The 21,343-nt window shown below is 41.8% G+C and overlaps 1 protein-coding gene across 3 annotated transcripts; it reads left to right on the top strand.

The window, feature by feature from the left end:
- The first annotated feature begins 33 nt into the window (after window positions 1-33).
- LOC119027984 (fibronectin) lies at window positions 34-20,645 on the top strand. 3 transcript variants are annotated; one of them, XM_037113427.1, is made up of 29 exons: window positions 34-300; window positions 1,192-1,452; window positions 1,589-1,852; window positions 2,305-2,568; window positions 3,045-3,305; window positions 4,427-4,687; window positions 4,826-5,086; window positions 6,510-6,767; window positions 6,885-7,145; window positions 7,673-7,930; window positions 8,009-8,269; window positions 9,323-9,372; window positions 9,471-9,681; window positions 9,893-10,153; window positions 10,506-10,766; window positions 10,860-11,120; window positions 12,114-12,374; window positions 12,771-13,031; window positions 13,157-13,414; window positions 14,294-14,557; window positions 14,869-15,129; window positions 15,873-16,133; window positions 16,231-16,491; window positions 16,605-16,862; window positions 17,683-17,943; window positions 18,321-18,608; window positions 18,900-19,136; window positions 19,624-19,698; window positions 19,793-20,645. In XM_037113427.1, exons 1-29 carry the CDS (start codon window positions 93-95, stop codon window positions 20,068-20,070), a joined length of 7,086 nt encoding a protein of 2,361 aa, XP_036969322.1. In that variant the 5' UTR covers window positions 34-92; the 3' UTR covers window positions 20,071-20,645. The 3 variants fall into 3 exon arrangements, 2 of the variants coding, with proteins under 2 accessions (XP_036969322.1, XP_036969323.1); XR_005077536.1 differs by lacking the exons at window positions 19,624-19,698; window positions 19,793-20,645 and having other exon boundaries at window positions 18,321-18,415; window positions 18,495-18,608; window positions 18,900-19,037; XM_037113428.1 differs by lacking the exons at window positions 18,900-19,136; window positions 19,624-19,698; window positions 19,793-20,645 and having other exon boundaries at window positions 17,683-17,807; window positions 17,890-17,943; window positions 18,321-18,485.
- The last annotated feature ends 698 nt before the right edge of the window (window positions 20,646-21,343 follow it).

The raw sequence follows: 21,343 nt of genomic DNA, 5'->3' as shown, positions 1-21,343 counted from the left end.
GTTTCTGACCTGTTCCTGATGAACCTCCAGTGCCCTGCGTACCTCGCCTGTCTGACGTGGAGATTGACTGCCTGACAAACTCAGCCTGGGTGATGTACGAGGAGTCTGCCGGGGCCGAGGACTATGTCGTCATGGCGACAGACAGCCAGGGTAACGTCCAGACATTTGAGTGTAACTCCACGTCAGATGGAATGTGCAGTTTGCCGCCGTTGATGTGCAGCCAAAACCTCACCTTCACCATCAAGGGCCTCGACCGGCAGTGCTCCAGTGCCCCCAGCAACGCCATCACAACCGAGACAGGTAAACAAAGAAAATTAGAATTAATTGTCATAATAGACATGCTGATGTTATCACTGTGCACCCACAGCTTTGCTCTGTTTTATTTCATCAATTAAACATTCAAAAGGTCTTTGCTCAAACAGCTATTTACAATTAAAAGGTGCAGAACTGGCTCTGTATTAAGATATAGGCTTATTTGCTGAACTTGTTAACATTTTACAAGATATTTCAGTTTTGAACCAAATGATTTAATAGATATTAAAAGTCATGTTTTGATGAATAAAGAGAGGGATAGTTTGAGTTTTGCAAATCTTTTTGACTTTTGAGATTAGTCCAGCTATTTTTGTGTATGATTTAAGTAAAAGTCATTATGTGTCAAATTTCTGACTTTGAGTCACCCTTGAGTGGTAGCATCCAATAAGATGCTGACGCAGACAGAAATACAAGCCTCCTTCCATATCTGAGGCCCTGAGATGAAATGGCATGAGTTTGAATCGACATTGTCTAATCTTTCTCTACAAATTAAAGCCAATGAAGAACGTGTTCCATATGATCACGGGGTAATGGCTGCTCTGAAATTATCCATAATGTGTGACATTTCTTCCGTAGTGTTTGGTCTGGAAAGCTAATTTCTTTTTTCACGGTCTGAAGTAGCTTTCATGATGGTTTTGAAATGAAATGTGTTTCTTTTTACAAGCTGATTAGCACTTTAAAGAATGTATGTATCCTTTAATAGCAGCTTCATTTGTTGCCTTTTTTGTCTCTTTTTAATTCATGAACCTTGGCTGTCAGTTGACTTATTAGTAGTTGAGTTTTTCTAATGTAAGTAGAGATTTGAGGTTCAGGCCACACAAATGAATTATGCAGGTAGATTGTTATAAAGTGTACCTCAAAGTGCTACTCCTTTTCCAGCTCCCTGTCCTCCTGAGGATGTGATGACATCAGTGAGCTGTGAAAATCACACAGCGAGCATCTCATGGTCGGCCGTTCCTGGTGCAGTTACGTATAAGGCCACGCTGGAGCAGATAAATGGAGGCACCTCCTGTTGCACCACATCGGACACGGGCTGTGACATCAGCGATCTGCCGTGTGGAGAAATGTACATCCTGCTCATCTCGGCTGAGGGACGAACGTGCAACAGCTCTCAGAGTGAAGGAGAGATCGTCAGAACAGGTGCGGTTCATACGGTAGAGGTGAAACACATGCATACACTCTTTCGGAAATGTAGGAAATTATTAGGAACAGGGAAAAAGACGAACAGCTACGTTGTTCAGGATTAAAATTGAAAAAAATGACCTCTCCACCACAGCGCCGTGCGTTCCTAAGAACCTCAAAGCCAATCTGAGCTGCAGCAACAATGTGGCCTCCATGTCGTGGGACCACAGCAATGGAGTCGGACATCTTTACAGGGTGAGGGCTGAGAGTGCCGACGGCCATGTGAACGAGTGTGTCTCCATCGAGACCCAGTGTGATCTGACAGGACTGCGTTGTGGACAGCATTACGTGGCTACTGTGACGGCGGAGGACAGAGACTGCAAGGGCAAACCCAGTGACAATGTGACAGTCAAGACCGGTATGTGTGGAGCTTGACCACTGAATTCTAAAGTACTTTTTAATTTTGAATTTTATTTACAATTATTATCATCTGGATGTTTTTTTTTATTATAATTATTTGTATATGTTTTACAAGCAACAGTAGTTATCCAGAGCTGCATACAACAAATTATTCCTAAACTTCTATGAGGAGGTTCAGAAAAATCTAATCACCAACAACACATTTATGCATTGTTTGGTCATGAAGTTAGAGCTCATTTTTTGTTTCTTGTCATCCAGAGAATGCTGGACTTCAGTAGTAGTTTTTCAATAGTTTTCACACATTTTGTGATACCAAGTGATTTTTGCTTTTTTCTAACAAAGATCTGGCGCATTATGTTGGTCCAGTTTATAAACCACTATAAAACTCTTTAGTGAAACAAGAAAAGACTCTAATTCCAACATCACACCTTCTTCATCTCCTGTCCCCAGTGCCGTGCACCCCTGTGAACACCTCCTCTGCAATGGACTGTGAGGCCAATTCTCTGATTGTATCCTGGTCAGAGAGCCTGGGAGCCGACTCCTACATCGCCACAGTGCAGGACAGTAATGGTCAGACCACAAACTGCGTGGGCACAACTGAGGGATCCTGCAATGTGACGGGAGTCGGCTGCAGTCAGATCTACCACGTCTCCGTGGTCTCCTCTGATGGATACTGTGACAGCCCGTCCACTTCTGTGGTTAACACAGCTTCAGGTAGGAGCGTTACAGGAAGTTGGAAACTCGAAGAAGATTTTGCTTTCATGAGATATTTTGCTTTCATACACATCTGTGTCTGCGTTATCATATTTTATACTAAGATAAAGGGTTTCATAATTTAGACAACTCCTTTAGGAAAAAAAAAAAAGTTCCAAATCTCAATGCTAAATGTAAAAATATATTTTATTCTGGCTAAAACTAAGAATTAACCTTGCTCAAAGTCTACTGAATTAGAATGATAGTAGAAAATTGGACAAATATTAAAGAATAATCATCAATGATTATTCTTTATATAATTGTCTAATAACTGTTTGTGTTGGTAAAATGTGTCGTCGTTCTAAACACTTGCACTGTTTTCATGTTAATCCATAGGTAACTTTGACTCACTCTCTCTATAAACTCTAAATGTAGTGATGTATTTATAGAAAGCTAAAATGATTGCTGTCTCACAGCTGCCTTTCTTATCCTTTCAGTTCCCTGTAAACCGAGATTTATCAAGGCAGTGGTGGACTGCTACACGCAGACAGCCCTGGTGGGATGGTTCCCAAGTGATGGAGCTCTGTCGTACATGGTCACGGCCACAGCAATGTCAGGCCACAACATCACCTGTGAGGCCACGTTCGCCCACTGCGAGCTGACGGGGCTGCTCTGTGGCCAGAGTTACTCTGTCTCTGTCAAAGCTGTGGGAGAAACCTGCAGCAGCATCGCTCACATGTCAAGCCAGCTGGTCACAGGTGAGCAGCGACACATCGAACACAGTGTATTCCTTCAGATTCATGCCATGTTGAATGAAATGCTTCAGCATATTGGAGGTGCTTCCTCCCTTGCAGGAAATATCTTCACAGCAGCTGTTTCATTTTCCTGGGTCCTTGTCTTTTTTTGTGACTTTTGAGAGTTTGCAGCGGTCAGCCATGGTCCAGAATGTAAACTGCATTGTCTCATCTTCTCACATAAATTGTTGATGTACTGTGTGATGACGTCTTGTTAGGTCCACATGGCAGGTCCTGACAGACACTGTATGTACAGATGTTAGGGACTGTAAAATGTTCTTTGCAGTTCACTGGGGAGCGCGACTCAAGTATGCAGTTAGGAACCAACTGGTTATTGAGGCCCCACCCTAACAAGTACATGCTTTGTTTGCATTACTGTCACCACATTTGGATGATTCCGCTTCACTCTGCAGAATGATTTGCGCAGTTTGAAACAAGAGTGGTGCTTTGAAATTCATTGGTTGGAGGAGGAAAGTTTATCTTGTCACCTGTAACTAATTCCAGAATAAATTAACTGGAACTGCCAGGAATTGTGTCCTGATACCAGATTGTAAAAGTTGAAGAGTGAAGAAAATTTACTGCGAAAAATATTTTTAGCATTTTTTTTTTTTTGCATTGTAAAGTTTGATTAACTTCAAGATAAAGCTCATACTGTTTCCATTAGGGCATATAAGATCCCCGGCGGGACATGTGGGTGTTGCGGCAGCACAAAGACAGAATAGATGTATGCACGTATATAAAGTAAAAGTAGGAGTAGAATAAAATGAAAGAGACACAAATGCACTCAAACTCAATTTACAGGCACTAGCAGTACACATACAGCACCCAAAGCCAAGCCAATATATTACAATGGCACTAGTTTGGCCTGACTTTTGATTACATACATGTTTTATTTTTTGAATTATTAGTCCACCTTTCTGCCTTCCCACAAACGTTTACTATAACTGTTCTTTAGAGTATTCACGGTATTCATTTTAATGGAATTGGAAGGTTTATGTGAATTTCATTAGGGCTACATTTTATCTCCCTAGAAACGTACAGATAACATAGTCTTATTTACTCACTAACACCATCCTATCTTCCAGAGCCATGCATCCCCAAGCGCATCACCACTGAGTACAGCCAGATGATCGGCCAGGTGCTGTGGGACATCGCCGCTGGTGCTGACAACTACACAGTTGAAGGGGTGACGGAGGAGGGCCTGATGGTCTCCTGCATTACAGGCGACAACTTCTGTGCCTTGTATAACATGAAGTGTGGCGAAATGTACAGGGTCACCGTCACGGCAAACAATGACGTGTGTCAAGACTTGTCCACTTCCACCGAAGCAGTTACAATAACAACTGGTGAGAAAAACCACTGATAAGAGGTTTTTTTTTTTATTCTTTCTCTACTAGAAAGAAGCAAAAAACAAAAAGTTAGTATAACTGTGCCCTTTCCATGTTGCATCCTTCAACTCCTTCTGCCTCTTTTTCTGTCCCCAGAGCCTTGCCCACCAGGCAACGTGCAGGCCAATGTGAAATGTCAGAACGACATGGCAGTTGTGTCCTGGGAGGCCAGTATTGGTGCGGTGGGCTATGAGGCTCGTCTCCGCGGCCGCGATGGCCACTTTCTGACGTGCCACACTAACAACACTTTCTGTAACATATATGGCCTCCACTGTGGAATTGTCTATTACACTGATGTCATGGCCATCGGACAGACGCTCAACAGTAGCGCCTCCCCTACTGAACTGCTGGTCGCAGGTACTGAGCACTCAAACCTCTCAAACCTTCACTTTTCTACTGAATTAAATATTTTGAGCAAATGACATAACAATACATCTAGGTTAAAACAATGTTCATTATTCTTAAATGCACAAGGAAATATTTTCATGTTTGAAAAAACAGCCTTCTAGTTAGCTTACCAGCTCACACTTAGTGAAGAGAGCCCCAACCAAAACCCCCCAAATGAACCCTATAGATATGATTGTGTTTCCTGATGGTTTGCACCTCCTGCATATTTGTGCTTGCAAAATGCAGAAAGGTGGAATATTGAGGTAGTAAATTATAGTATAAACAATGCAGTTAGCCAATGAAAAAAAGTGATTGGGGGATAAACACTGAAGTGAAATTAACTTACAATCAAATTCTGATACTGGGTGTGTATACAGTGGGTCTGACGTGCAAAACGCAACAGAACAGGAAAATACAAAACTTCTCATTTTGACCATGAAGCTAGAACTATTACTAGAAACTGCTTTTTCCCAGCAAAACGCAGCAACTTCCATTAGACCATGAGACAGTGCATCTGATAAGGAAGAGCTGTATTGCTTTGGGAATTGAATTGAATTGATGTTTTTGTTTTTTTGTTTTTTATTTGCAGGTGTGCATCATAATTTGCATTTGTGTTTTCTGTTTTGCTGTTATGATTTACCCAGCCTGGCTACAGCTGTGACTCTGTAGATTGACTGTGTACAAGGTGTGATGTTAAGTCTATTTACTATGGTAGAAATCCTTGCACATTCATATTTTTGAAGGCCCTTCCCACATTTACACACTTAGTCGAGCAGTTGCAGAGTGTTGCAGAATGCAGAATCTGCATCTTGGACCATCAGAAAGTGATCCACAGCATCAATACCATCATTATCACTATAAAAATGGCAAACGCTTTGCTCCTTCTCCATTTTGAGGAGTTGGTAGTAGTCTCTGAGTGCTAACATGGGTATATAGGGTGATTTATGGAGGAGTTGTACACTTCTGACTTGTAATATTAAATAACCCGAAACAGGAATACCACGAAAGTTACAAAGTTCAAACTTTACTTCTACCTCAGGTCTTGAACTTATCACCCTTGTGAATGTGACTGAGCTGCTGGTTTGTTCATCCACATTCTTATTAAAGAAGATTTTCTTTCCCATGAAATCTATGTTATTTATAAGAGCTTACATATATGCAGTTTGATGATTGTGACTTCGAGGGACCCTCAGAGCAGGCTACTTTCTAAAAGAGATGGAAACACTGGTATTGTTGCAAAACTTGTATGTGCTTAAGTTGAAATTTATGAAACATAAAGCTTGACTTGGGGCAGTGTAACTGAATGTGTAAAGGTCAGCGCAGCTTTAAAGTGTGATTAATAAATTAAAACTGCATCCATGTCCCGTTTGTCATTCTTCCCTTCCGTCTCCAGCTCCCTGTGCAGCTAAAGATGTGGCAGCTAGTTTGGATTGTTACAACAACACAGCCGAAGTCTCCTGGACTCCAGCCAGCGGAGCAAACTCCTACATGGTGACTGCTGTAGTGGATGGTCACCGGGCTTCATGTGAGACCGATGGTGACCAGTGTGATTTGATGGAGCTGCAGTGTGGTCAGATGTATAACGTCAGCCTCACGACCATCAGCGACCACTGCCAGACCGAAACACAGACTAACGTCACCTTCAACACACGTGAGTTCAACAACATTTTATCCCAGAGAAGTTGTACAAAATACAACGGGCTCATAGAGTCTAAATTTGCACTACTGTATTTTGTTAATAATCTCATGTGTTTGATATGTTTTCCAGGACCCTGTAAACCCATCCGGGTTGGAGTCAACCTGCAGTGCGGGACAAGTACAGCAAACTTGCACTGGGAGGAAAGAAATGGAGTGGAGCTGTATATGGCTACTGCCACCTGCAGCATGGGAATGACTCGGCAGTGCAACTCCACCAACTCCACCTGCCAGTTCTCTAACTTGCACTGTGGGGAAACCTACACATTCTCGGTCACTGCATACAGTCACATGTGCTACAGTGAAGTCAGCAGCACTGTAGAGATTCAGACAGGTAGGGCTCGTTACCATCAGATAATTAACTGTGTAGGTATTTTACCTCTACTAAAGTCAAGTCAAGTGTTTATTGTGACATACAGTATCAGTGCAGATATTTGTTTTGAAATTAATAAACACTAAAGTACAGCTGAAATGATTACTGGAATAAACAATAAGTCATCAGACAATTACAGTAATCAGGACCAGTTTTAATAATTGATTGATTCTTTAAAGTAATTTATAAAGGGATTAAAAAAAATCCCTTCACTTGTTCCATGTTTTAAAACTAATAATATACAACCTGGGCTTTAGGAAATTATGATGGACACTTTTTATGATATTTTACAAGACAAGTGATCAATTGATCAAAAGACAATACTCAGTCCGAGCCCTGTCTACACTACAGCAATACTGGAACAAGCGATCAGAAATGACAATTCAAAATCAGCGGTCATATAGGAATAATAATCTATAATGACAATCTCAAATACAATTTCATGAAGGACATTGTGTGACATTTGTGTCAAACTCCTACTCCTCCAGAACCCTGCCAGCCAACTGGCCTCACAGTCAGCGGGGCATGTGAGAATGAGACGGTGGTGTTGGACTGGTCGGCGGCTGAAGGGGCTTCAGTCTACGTGGTGACAGCCGAAGGTGACCTAGGATTCATGACATCTTTCCAAACCAGTGACACAACAGTAGAGGCTGAGCTGCCCTGCGGACAAACATACAGCTTCACTGTAACAGCTCAAGATGACAGATGCGACAGCGCTGTGAGCCTGCCTGAAGAATTCAGAACAGGTGGGTGTCAACTATATTTTCTGCTGATTGTGGCGTACAGCTGAGTAAGTTCAGGATGATACATCTCCGTCTCTTCAGGTCCCTGCGTGCCGCAGCATGTACAGAGCTTCACACACTGTGAGGACAGTCTGGGCTCGGTCAGCTGGGCCGAGAGCGATGGGGCAGAATCCTACATGGCCATCGCAGTTGGACTGGACGGCCACACCCACATGTGCACCACAAACACCACCACCTGCACCTTTAATGACTTGCACTGTGGCGAACAGTACACCGTTCACATCATCGCCAACGACTACATGTGCAGCAGCATGCCGAGCAACAGCACTTCGATACGAATGGGTAAACAAGCTGTTATAATGCACATCACAAGAAATTACTCTACCTCAAAGAGTTATGGCAAAACCTGGAAGTTGTAAGAGGGAATTTTAGAGGTCACTCATGAACATGAATAAACAAAATAAAATTTAGCAAGGATGTAGGAAATTCTTCATGCAACAGTCACCGCCACATGTTATGTAGTTTGCAGTTTTGGAGTTACATTTATTAAAGGATAAGTTCACCCAACAAATTCAGTCATTACTTACCTGGCCTCACGCCGATGGAAAGCCAGTTTCAAGTCCACAAAACATTTGTGGAGCTTCACAGCAAAATAATGTTGCAGCACTCTCCTAAACAACTGAAATCGCCGGGGACTACAGCTCATCCCACGTCATAAGTGTTTCCGGAAGTCTCGCTGTAGCTGCTAGGACAAAAGTGTATCCCGTCTGAAGCAGGTACATGAACTTAACCAAGAGTCGGGAGTAGATGGCGACTTTTCAAATCAATTTGTGTTTAGGCTTCCCAGATTTGGATTGTGGTGAACAACCTGTATGGAGACATTTATGATTTTTTTTTCTGTTGTTTTTTTCAGTTTTAAAAAAAGTCCCCAGCTTCTTCGGTTATTTAGGAAAATGTTGCAACCCTGTTTTGCTTCAAAGCTCCAGAAATGTTTTGTGGACATCCTTTAATGTGACATACAGTTCTAAGGTCAAAGGAAAAACACAACGCATTTTTGGTTCAAAATGTACATAAATTGCTGACTTATTTCCCAGCATGTTAATGTTGAGGAGAAGGCGAGGATTTCAAATCACCCTAATGCTCTCTCTGACTGCATGGGTATTTTTTGTTTTCTCTCAGTAGAATTGCAACAAAAAGGAAAAGCAACCGTGTCACAAATTGAGCTTGATCAATTAACCATAAATTAACTGTAAATTGATAATGTTTTGAACTGATGGTAAGACAAAATATGACTCTGGAATATTTTGATAGTAATTTCCAAATACTTTCTGAAACTTTACAGACCAAATCATTTGCAACCCAATTTACAATATTATTATTGTCTTCTGTTTTTAGCACCCTGTATTCCTCAGAACTTGCAGTCATCTCTGAACTGCACTATTAAGGTAAATATTTGATCTTTCTCCCTTTTTTTTAAAATCACAAACTGTCAAAGTTCCTCCTCAGAAATATTGACCAGTATCATCCGAAATCTGTTTCTAAGGTGGGATCGTTGAGCTGGAACGCCAGTGAAACTGCTGAGTTTTACATTGTGACGGCAGAGAACAACAGTGGCCACAAAGTGCAGCTCAGCACTAACGATACCTGGACCTTCATTTCTGAGTTCATGTGTGGACAGGAGTACTACCTGTCTGTTCAGGCGGCCGACTCAGTGTGCACAAGCCACCCCAGTGTGCCTTCAAAGCTTACTTCAGGTGGATTCCTATTCCATGCATTCTAAAATACTGTTCAAGTCAATATGAAAATGTTGTTTTTCTTAAGTTTGGTGCACAGTCCACTACAGTTCACAGTCCACTACAGTTCACTGTAGTGGACTGTGCACCAAACTTCAGAAAAACAAACAACAACGTCATATTATCAAACTCAACCTTCACTAACAGTGCATATACTCCAATCTCCCCTCAGAGCCCTGTTCGCCCACCGGCGTCTCCAGCTTCATGAACTGTGTTTCTAACATTGCTGTGGTGTCGTGGAGCAGCTCGGCTGGGGCGAACTTCTACACAGCCACAGTGACGCAGGAAGATGGCCAGTCAATAAGCTGCTGGTCTGACAGGGAGCAGTGTGGTATGCCCAACGTCCTCTGTGGACAGAACTACACAGTGACGGTCGTCGCCTCGAACGGCGAGTGTAACTCTGACCCCAGTGAGGCCGACTCGCTGCAGTCAGGTGAGACATGCAGGACTAGTGTTATTTTATTCTCTTTTTTTGTCCATTTCACGGTCCATGTGTCCTGGACACATTGGCAAATGGAAATATACAGTACATATATACAGCAAATATAACAAAATAAATAAAAATGTGTGTAATTGTCTGCAAAATGGTCCCAATTTTGTCTCACTGTTGCCTTAGCTGCTGTGTTAACTGCTTTCTGTGTGCAGCTCACTTCATATATTGAATCAGACACCTGTAAAATGAAAGCTTGGTGTTTCTGAGGCCTGTATAGATTATCCCAAACTTATTTTCACAACACGTCTAGATAATTAACCTTTTACAATCTCCTCCCTCTGCCTTTCTCCAGTGCCTTGTGTTCCTACTGACGTGGTTGTAAAGATGGACTGCTCTGAAAACGAGGCTGTCGTGTCCTGGAGAGCCAGCGAGGGCGCTCTCTCCTACAAAGTGTCGGCTAAGAGTTCACAGGGATCCATGTCACTCTGTGAGAGTACAGACCCAGTCTGCACATTGACAGACCTGAAATGTGGCCAGTCTTACTCTGTCCAGGTGGTGGCTGAGGATGGTATCTGCTCAAGTTTACCCAGCCCAGCCATAGAGTTCAATTCAGGTAGAACAGCTGGATAAAAGTCTCTTTTGGATACCATTATACACATGGACATAACTCTTGACATGTTCCTCTTTTTTCTCCCCCCTCTCTCAGTTCCTTGCACACCTGAAATTGGCTCAGTGGTTCTGGACTGCTACACCAACTCTGCTCTGCTGGACTGGGCCTTCGCTGAGGGTGCCATGTCCTACACCGCAACAGCCTGGTCCTCTAGCGGCCATACTTCCAGCTGCACCACCAACCACACCAACTGCGAGCTGAAGGACCTGCACTGTGGCCAGACCTATAATGTGTCTACTGTGGCCTCAAATGAGAACTGCAGCAGCCCTCCAAGCGACAGCTTGCAGGTGGAATCAGGTGGGCTCAAAAAAAACCCAAAACAAAACACCTTTTAATCAATCAGTTTTAAATTAGATAGACTAACTGAACATCTTGTTTTACTGTCCTGTAGTGGCTGAAATTCTTCTATTGCTTCAGTGAGCTATGGGTAATTTTCCCTCTCATTTAAATTTATTCAGGGGGTTATTTTGAAAACATTTCAAAACAAAATACTTGGATCATACCCAATACTTGGGTTAGGGTTAGGGTTAGGGTTAATATTGATTAAACTTGGATACCAATGGGGAAAAAATGGTGATTTACACACATTAACACTTCAAACCTTCCTCTACACTTTAGATTCTAAACTTTTTCTGGCATGCCCCCCTTTCAGAGGCTGATCAAAGTTCCATGTTACAATCATTGAAACAACTAATAACTAATCAAACAACAAACACCTTGTAACAAAGGTTTCTGAGTTGGATTTTTACAAAATAAACTGTAGAGAGGTCTGTAGAGGCACCACAACCCCTCCCTGCTCACCAAGAGGGTTAACCTCACTAGTCTTAAGTGGCTTGCAGAGCTCGAGGTGACTTTAAACAGTAAGCTCAGTGCATGACAAATGACCGGAAATATGGCCAACTCAATGAGCTGACTTGTGCACACGTTCAGGACATCCGCCAAAGTAAAGGAAGACAAAACAACTAAGTGGCAAGCACTTCCAACTTACCAGGTGACTTTCTGAATTAAATTTTTCCCCTGGTCATCCACTTTCAGCCAGAAGAGGCCAGCAAAATCATGCTTGTCAGCTAGGTGTTAAACTACCATTTAAAGACAGGTGAATCAATGTTATGAAAGAAATCTTCTAAATGACCCTTAAGTTAACCCCTTTCTGAGTCCCTGTCAGTACCTGAGTATGGGCCCCAAATCTACATCGACAACAACAACAACACCAACAACTACAACAAAAAGTAGCAATCAAAAACTCCTCAGTATTTTGTTTTTTCTTACACTTACCCTCTCCTCCTTCAGTGCCTTGTCCTCCTGAAAATGTTCAAACTGTACTGGACTGCTCCAACAACACAGCCAGTGTGGAGTGGCAGGCCAGTAGTGGAGCTGATTTCTACATTGTCCAGGCCTTCGGCATAGAAGAAGATATATCTGGTTGCGAGTCAGCCTCACAGTCCTGTGAACTCGCAGACCTCATGTGTGGCTTCATCTACAACATCAGCGTGATTGCCGTCAACAGTCAGTGCAATGTTTCGCAGAGTGGGGTGACACAGCTGAAAACGGGTAAGGAGGACCAAAGTGATTCGACATGTTAAAGCCTAGCAGCATGATGCATATCTTTGTGATGGGTTGTGCCAATTAATCTGAAAAAAATGTTTTTCTTTGGTAACATTTTGAAATATTTTGGAAATAGTGAATCATGGGTAAGAGAGGTAAATGCATATATTTACTGTGTTTACGTGTCATAATGATAAGTGTTTGAGATTTGATGTACTAATTAATATTAGAATACTTCCTTGAAGCTGAAAAAATGACTGTGTTGTGTTTTCTTTGTCAGCACTGATTTTTGTCAGCAAGTAATTATCGCTAATGACGGTTCTCCATTTGTATTAATCATTGTTGGATCTATATCCGGAGTCATAAATCAAGATTGATGGTTCTCTCTCTGTGTCCACTCAGTGCCCTGTGTACCGCAGCAGTTAGAGGCCCGTGTGGTTTGTGAGTCTGGTGCAGTGGCGGTCTCTTGGGAGCAAAGCGACGGGGCATTATCTTACACCACAGTCGCCCAGGGCAATGGTGGCTATGCGTCAGTGTGCAACAGCAACGATACAATATGCCTGTTTGAGGACTTGCTGTGCGGCCTCAACTACTCCATCACTGTTAGTGCTTCAGATATGATGTGCAGTAGCGCTGGAAGCTCTGCTGTGGAGATTAACACGGGTAGAGTCAAGATTTAATCATAATCACATTAATGTCTCAGCCTCAGTAGACAGTCATGGTAAACTGCACATTCAGCGAGCGCGCTCAGTTTAAACCTGACGTCACTCATACCTGTCTGCCTGCAGTGCCGTGCGTACCACCCAATGTAACCGCCGAGATGGTGTGCAGTAACGACACAGGCGTCGTGTCGTGGGAAGCAGGAGAGGGTGTCTCCTCCTACATGGTACGAGCTTTTGGGCCAGATGGTGACATGCCAATGTGTAACAGCACAGGAACCAGTTGTCGGCTACCCAACATGCACTGTGGCCAGCTCTACAATCTGACAGTGACAGCTAAGGATGGACGGTGTGACAACAGCAACGCGTACCTCAACCTGCAGTCAGGTAAGCTTAAACAATAAAGGTACTCGATATGATAAGTGACGTGTTCCGGAGTCTTTTGGTTGTCTGACATTTTTTTTTAATTATAGCAGGTTCATTTCTACCTCCATCGTTAGAGATATTAGCACTTCATAATCTAATAGGAAACATCTGGACAGTGTTGCTGTCATAATAATACATTTGGTATGCCGACACCATGAATTTAGTAATTAGCAGCAATATATTAGAAAAGGGCAGCCTTAATGGTCTGGTTCTCATCACCAGCTCCATCGCCAGGTTGGTAAAATACCCTGATTTTGGAATTTTAGAGACTTTTTTCATCATCTATTTTGCAGAAAATAACAAAAAGAGGCAACCCAGAATATCATGTGTGGGCACTGTTGTTATATTTGATGCAGTCACCATTGGTGGTTTGCTATTATGTTCGGTTGAATCGTCAACTAAAGCTGAAATTGAAATTAAATGCCACAGACCTCTTCAATTCTCTATTTACTTAATTGACACGGTATAATTTCACAATCATTGAATATACTTCTTTCTTTGTTTACATGACTAAAACTAAAGTTTTGTTGCACAGCACACTTATTACAGGAAGTTGTCAAGAAAAGAGATGAAGTAAAAGACTTATGAGTCTAAAAACTGAATCAGACAGTCTAGTCAAACGATAACTAATTCAGCAACTCAGCCCCTAATCCCCCTTTTATGTTCAAGTTCACTGCAACTACAAACACTGCACGTTTTGAACTTTTGTTTTAGTTAAACTTATGAATGAATTTAGAGTATTCTGTCTTTCTAAAGGGTCAATGTGTTGCTGACATGTGAATTGTCTCATCTCTCATGTTTATCGTTACTCCGTTAATCTTAATACTTTCTCTCTCCTAGTGCCTTGCCGGCCAACCAACGTTAAGGCTGCCCTACTGTGTGAATCCAACTCAGCCGCGGTGACATGGGAGCGAGCCAGTGGAGCGCTCTCGTATCTTGCCGTGGCTGTTACAGCGGACGGAAGCCACCGGGCTGAATGTAACAACACCGTGACTCACTGTGATCTGAGAGACCTGCAGTGTGGACAGACCTACAATGTGAGCGTGTTCGGCCAAGATAAGTCCTGTTCCAGTGCGGAGAGCGAGAAGGCTTACGTGCGAACAGGTATTGTACACTTGGGGGGGCCAAATATGAACAGAAGTGTAAACATTTGTTGTAACTTGTAACAAAAAAATTGTGACGTGATGGAAATGTACTTGATGCTTATTCTGCATGCGTGTTATATCACAGGCTCTGAATGTTTATCAGTCCTTGATTTTTTTTTCCTGGTCTATATTTATATTCATTTCTCCAGGCCATTATTAGAGACCTGGCTTTTATTTGACTACCTGCTTTTGTTTGAGGAAATACAGTACGCTGTATTAGCATTACAAATTGCTTCTCTTTGTCCTCTCCCCTCTCTGTCTCCTCCTCAGCCCCCTGTGCACCCCAGAACGTAGAGGTTAAGGAACACTGTGAAGAGGGTGCCATGACTGTGTCTTGGTCCCCCAACCCTGATGCCCAGTACTTCCATGTGGCGGCAGTGAGCAACACCAGGGCGAGACTCTACTGTAACTCCAGTGGCACTGCCTGCACATTAAGGCATCTGCCATGTGGACAGACCTACAATGTTACCGTGCTTTCTGTAATGGATAGCTGTGAGAGCAAGCCGAGCCCTGCGATAGAGACTTCCTCAGGTAAACTTCGAGCAGTTGTCCATTTGTTCAAATGTAAAATTTGCACCAAGCAGTGTGTCAGTGCCATGATGCCCTGGAGCTAACTTTACAACTCAGAAGTTAATTCATTTTCCACAAAGAGACGGACTGCTCTAAAAGAGCAGACAATGAGTGTTAGAACAGCTGTTCTTTTTTATATAACTGCTGTTATTGCATGGGTGTACATGTATTTCCTTTCAAGAGGTATACTGGATCATAGGTATCATCCTCATATTTTACTGTAAGTCTGACAAGGAAGTGCGAGCGCTCAATTTGGAAAGTGTCATGAAATTACTTTTGTTTTGAATTGGCGCTATACAAAATAAAGAAATTAATAAAGAAATGAAAAATAGAGGTGAAAAAGAAGTGAACAGTGGAGACAAATTGATGTGATTATGCCTGCGAAAAATGTAGAAAACAAACACAGTAGGGAACCTAAACAGAGCTCTGATGTCAACTCCTAGCATCTCCCAGCCCCCAGGATAAAGACTGACTTTTTTTTTTTTATTGGAAGTGGGTTTAGTGCTCTCAAAGAGGGGCCACACAACACTTGAAAAGACAACTTCTTCTTGTACACCCCCCCTTTTGTTCTCACATAATTTGATCTGTTTAACGATTTGCTACAATGCATTACCCAGTCATTGTTACTGTGTTTCTGACTCAGGTGTAAAAATTGTTTGTACAGTATTGAATGTTTCTTCCTTTCTCTTTTTTGCCCTGCACAGCTCCATGTGTGCCGAGGAACACTAGAGGCCATCTGGACTGTGTGTCAAACTCTGCCTGGGTGACGTGGGACACCTCAGAAGGAGCCCTCAGCTACTTTGTGCTGGCCAAAGAGGTTGGAGGTCACAACTCGACCTGCACGACCACCGCCTTGCACTGCAACGTCCCAGATCTGAAATGTGGAGCTATTTACACTTTCCACGTCACTGCTGTCAACAGTCACTGCTGGAGTAATTATAGCAACACCTTTGAGCTTGAGACAGGTATTCAACAAAATACTGAAATCTTTTTCCGAAGAATCTTTAAAATATTATAGGCCGCCTTCTAAAGTTTTGTTTTCATTTGCATCCTGTACTGCAGGTCCTTGTGCTCTAACATCCGTTAGTGCAGTGACACAATGCAACAGTGACACAATCCTGGTTGAATGGGAGATGACGGAGGACACGTCCCTCTACCTGGTGACAGCTGAGGGCCACGACCAAAGCATCATCTCCTGTAACAGCAGCTCCACTTCATGTGAACTCCAGGATGTCCAGTGTGACATGCATTATAGCATTATAGTCTCAGCTTCTTCTGACAAGTGCAGCAGCCTCAGAAGCCCACCAAAGAAGATTAAAACAGGTATTTTTAGCTCAATTTATTATGTAGAACCCAGGAAACAGAAGCTAATGATCTAAATAAACAAATAAAACAAACAAAATCTGAAATATTTAAGTTTATTCCGTCTGTTTTAGCACCCTGTGTCCCAAACAACGTGACAGTGGTACCATCATGTGAGGAGAATGGAGCCATGGTGATGTGGTCTCACTCCCCTGTGGCTACATCCTACCAACTGATGGCCACAGGAAGAGACGGGCATGTCGCAAGCTGCAACACCACAGTGAACAACTGCACCCTGGATTATCTGCACTGCGGACAGCCATACAATTTTAGCATCACCGCCAGTAGAGACAACTGCACCAGCGAGCCTTTCACTTCAACCTTCAGAACTGGTAGAGACTTGATAAGACGTTTTAGTTTAGTTCATTTCACCAGAAAAATGCACTCAGTATGAGTACTATACTACTATTGGTAGACATACAAAACAAACAACGAGACAATTAAATTATCTGTAGATACAGTCTGGTAATTTAGATTTTAGGAGTTGCTTATTTTTTCTTTCGTATTGAGTAGGTTTTCGAGAGTCTTGAGGAGACAACATCTTAATTCAGCTAGTGCGAATGATCTCAGTGATAAACTCTAGAGGTGAATTTTTTTTATTGACGTGTTGTGTGAAATTCATTGGCATCCATTGTGATGGTTATGGCCTCTCAGATTAAAGATTGTCTGCCTGTTTTTGTCTGAATCTCCTAGAGTTTTGTAGTTTTTCAGACAATACAAAAGGCAAGATGGGGAGAATCTGGCATTATATGGACAAAACAAATAATACATTATTTATTGCAGCCCTAAGGGAAATAAAGCAAAGGCATTATCTTGATGCAAAATGCCGCAATAACCTTTCCTCATTTTATGCCATAATTCAATGATAAGTTGATAATGATCAGCTTGTACTGACTGTTTGAAAAGTAGTTTTTCCTCTTGTTATCTTGCTGTACTAATCATTAGTTATCATGAAATGCACTGGTAGCTGCTACTTTCCACATTTTGGTTTGTTCATTTCCATGCCCATTAAAGACACATTCAAGTTATATAAGGCTGCACTTGATTTTACACTTCATATATATTTAGCATCAACCTTAAAAATGTAGAAAACTGTGGTCCAGCTCCCTATTTGAATAGCTGACAGGAGGTGTTCTCTCTCTGTCCCCGCAGTGCCCTGTGAGCCCTCTGGTCTTGCAGTGGACATGGATTGTGAGACCAACTCTGCCATCCTGTCTTGGACTGCCAGTGAGGGCGCTGTGGAATATTTTGGCTGTGCCAATTCTACAGATGGAGAGGTACTCTACTGCGACAGCACAGCCACCTTCTGCACCATCGAAGGCCTGGAATGTGGTGACATTTACAATTTCTCTGTTGAAGCGTCCAACGGCGTCTGCAACAGCTCGTTTAGTGCACCCCTGGAAGCGGGAGCAGGTAAATATTAGAGATCAAAATCTGAACTTTCACAATTCACATTTAACAATGCATGTAGATAAATGAGTGCAAATACATTCTGACATAGATATACAGAATATCCTGAAAATCACTGGGTTGTTTTGTAGTCTGACATGATTCCAAAATGTATATTTATTTTGCAGTTATGCTACTTTTTAGGGCTTTAGACCTCAGGTATTCATACCAATTAAATTCCTGTTACATACTATATATAGTATATAGATGTTATGCAGTTTGTTTTTTTTAAAGCGTGCTTCCTAGTTTTACAAGTAATAAGCAGGTACATTACATCTAAAGTACAATGAGATAATTCCACTGATAAAAAACTCTTTATCGCCAAACTCTTTCCTCCTCAGCTCCATGTCCTCCGACTACTGTAAACGTCCAAATGCGGACAATAGGCCAGGGTCACTGGGCCATGACGTCGTGGGACAGCGTCAATTGTTCTGATGTTGAGTACCTTGCAGTGATAACTGGTCGAATCAACAACAACCCACAGACCCTGATGGATGTCTCTTCTTATTGGACAGAAATTACATACTTTGAGTTCCTGATGCCTTGTAGCACAGCTTATAACCTCAGTGTATGGGCCAGAAACTCAGCTGGAGTCAGCGAGCCATCCACTGCCTTTACTGGAGTCACAGGTAACTTTACATCACGCTCATTCCTGACTCCTGTACCGGAGGGAGTGTATTGTGGAGAAAAAAGACACTCTACACACTATTTAGCCTTTATAAGCAGTATATAAATATTTGATATATTGTTAAAAATGCACAGTATTGTAGTTCTGAACAGATATGTGTTTTATTAATGACTTTCAAGTTGTAATTTAATATATATTTAAACATTAAGTAATGTTTAAGAAACTGCATCATGTTCAGACATAACATTCCGCAGTCCCTCTGTTAAGAGCATTTCCACCATTTCTTTCCCAGTCCCCTGTGCACCACAGAATGTAGAATACACCGGCACCACACAGTCTGCTGTACTTTCCTGGGACGCATCAGTTTTGGCCACAGTGTACACTGTCTTCAACGTGTCGGGGACAGACCGCGTGGAGCTTTGCAACACCACTGGGCTCTCTTGCCAGCTGACCAACTTTGACCCTGGTGCCACTGTAGTGATAGCCAGCAATGCAGAGGGAGAGAGCAACCCGAACAGCAATATTACAGGTCAGACACTACACAGGACTCGGGAAATAATATTTTGATAATTTTATTTAATTTGACGTGCTAGTAAAAAACAGCAATTGTACACATGTATTATATGTGTGTATATATATATATATATATATATATATATATATATATATATATATATATATATATATATATATATATATATATATATATACATATATATATATATATATATAAACCAACCTTATAAGCCTGAGTGTCACTGCAGCCATGCCCAACTTGCACTATACAAAGTAGTTTAGCATTATTGTGGAAGAAAGAAATGGCTATGGAGACGACATGGATCACAGAAAACACAGTTGACTGGCCCTTATTGAATGCAATGTAGTGCGTTTTATTAATTAACTGCTCCAATGTAAACAGTCCCAGCAAAAAAAATTGTCCTAAAAATTTTTTTTTGTTTTTGGCATTTTAAAATCCTGTTCCGAACATTATAACACGTATTTTTCACCTTCCTCAGGTCCAGTAGGAGCTCGCAGAAGAAGAGATTTACGGATCAATCAAGTTTTTTCCCGTTTAGACGCTCTTACCAAAGGTAAGTGTGATGTCAGACATGAATCTGAAATCAACATAGCTCACGGGCTTGTACCAAAAAACACCTCACCCATCTTTATCCCTCTGCCTCTCAGGTCTTGAAATCCCAGAGGTGAAGATTGTAAAAGTAAGTGGAGTGTCCTTGTATGTGCGGTGGACGACAGTGACGGATGCAACCGTCTACACACTTGTGATTGAGGAGAAAGAGCAGCCGGCTGACCAGCCACTCAGAGTGAGAACCGTGGAAGGTGATAATGCCATAGAGACTGACCTCAAGCCCTGGACCACCTACTGCATTAGGCTGGCAGCGAAAAACACCATAAATGAAAGCTTGTACTCAGAGCCAATCTGCAGAACCACCACTGCCTCCTAATGAAACACCACAGATCCACTTCAACAGACACTGGACTCACAGGGTTATATGTATGACTTCTTCACTGTGTAGCATCCTTTACAGAATTTTTACTGGTTCAGTCTCGAAGAGCTTTAGATGAAGATTTGTAAAAAGAAGGAATTAAAACAACAAAGCTGTCACAAAATTCTCCTCTGTGGAGTCCATCTTACATGTCACTAATAAATTCTGATCAAACACGAAGAGAACCTTTAGATTTGAATGCTTATGAATCTTAATTAGTAATAGCAGATATACATTTTCATAATTGTGGCTGGTATCATAGCAGCATGTGGCATTATAGGTGTGTATCAAAGTATTGTGGAAATTATATTTAACAAGAATGGTTTTATTTTTGAGGTTATTAGATTCTATGGATGATTGTTCAACTAAAAAAGAGTAGTGCAACAAAAAAACTGATTATTTATCAAGCTAAATATTTTTAAAACCATGCAGTATATTTTCTTTATGATGCCCTATGTGACTTATAGTCTTGAACAGTGACGGATCTTTTTATCAATCCCAGAAATAAATGAATAAAAATAAATCTGTGAAACATTTAACACCCCTCTCTGTGAGTGTTGTTTTTTTTCTCCATTAAATCAACAAACTTGTGTTTCTTTGCAGTGCTGAAAGTTACCATTTTTACCATCAAGTAATTGTTATTATGGCCAGAGCACTAACCTTGCGAGGCCCTTTTGAATCTGTTTGGATTATTATTTTTCTTCCATCCATTTAAGCAGAATTTTGGAGGCCTGAATATACCCCAAAACTCACCAAACTCAGGATATATGCGGAACTTGCAATACTGCAACACCACTGGGTGTGGGTGTGGCCAGTGGACTCTACAGCACCCCCTGCTGTAAATCCCTGCATCATACATGCACATAAATTTACGAAATTTGGTATGCATATGTATCATGACCGGACTCCCAAAAAACATCAGTGGGCCAAAGTCCTCAGTCTAACAGGAAGACTTCACATTGTGTCTGTATCATCCTAAGACCTTGACCTTTAAGAGAGGTTATCTTGCCAGGTCTATATTTTAATGAAAGTCAGCCAGCTCACCAACCGACCTCTGTCCAACGGCGGTTAGTCTGACAGTGCTATGGACCTATGTCAGGGGGTTGTTATCTGTGTATACTGTAAATGTCAGGGTATGATGCAAGTAATCCTGAAAGTTCTCACAGCTAGCCCTCTTATCTGTAGCCCTTGACCTCTCTAACTGTGCGAGGTTCTTTGTCTTTAAGTGCTA

The sequence above is a fragment of the Acanthopagrus latus genome, chromosome 11, assembly GCF_904848185.1.
Source record: "Acanthopagrus latus isolate v.2019 chromosome 11, fAcaLat1.1, whole genome shotgun sequence".
Taxonomy (NCBI): Eukaryota; Metazoa; Chordata; class Actinopteri; order Spariformes; family Sparidae; genus Acanthopagrus; species Acanthopagrus latus.
The sequence above is the reverse complement of the archived record's forward strand: the minus strand, read 5'-3'. Positions and strand labels throughout refer to the sequence as shown.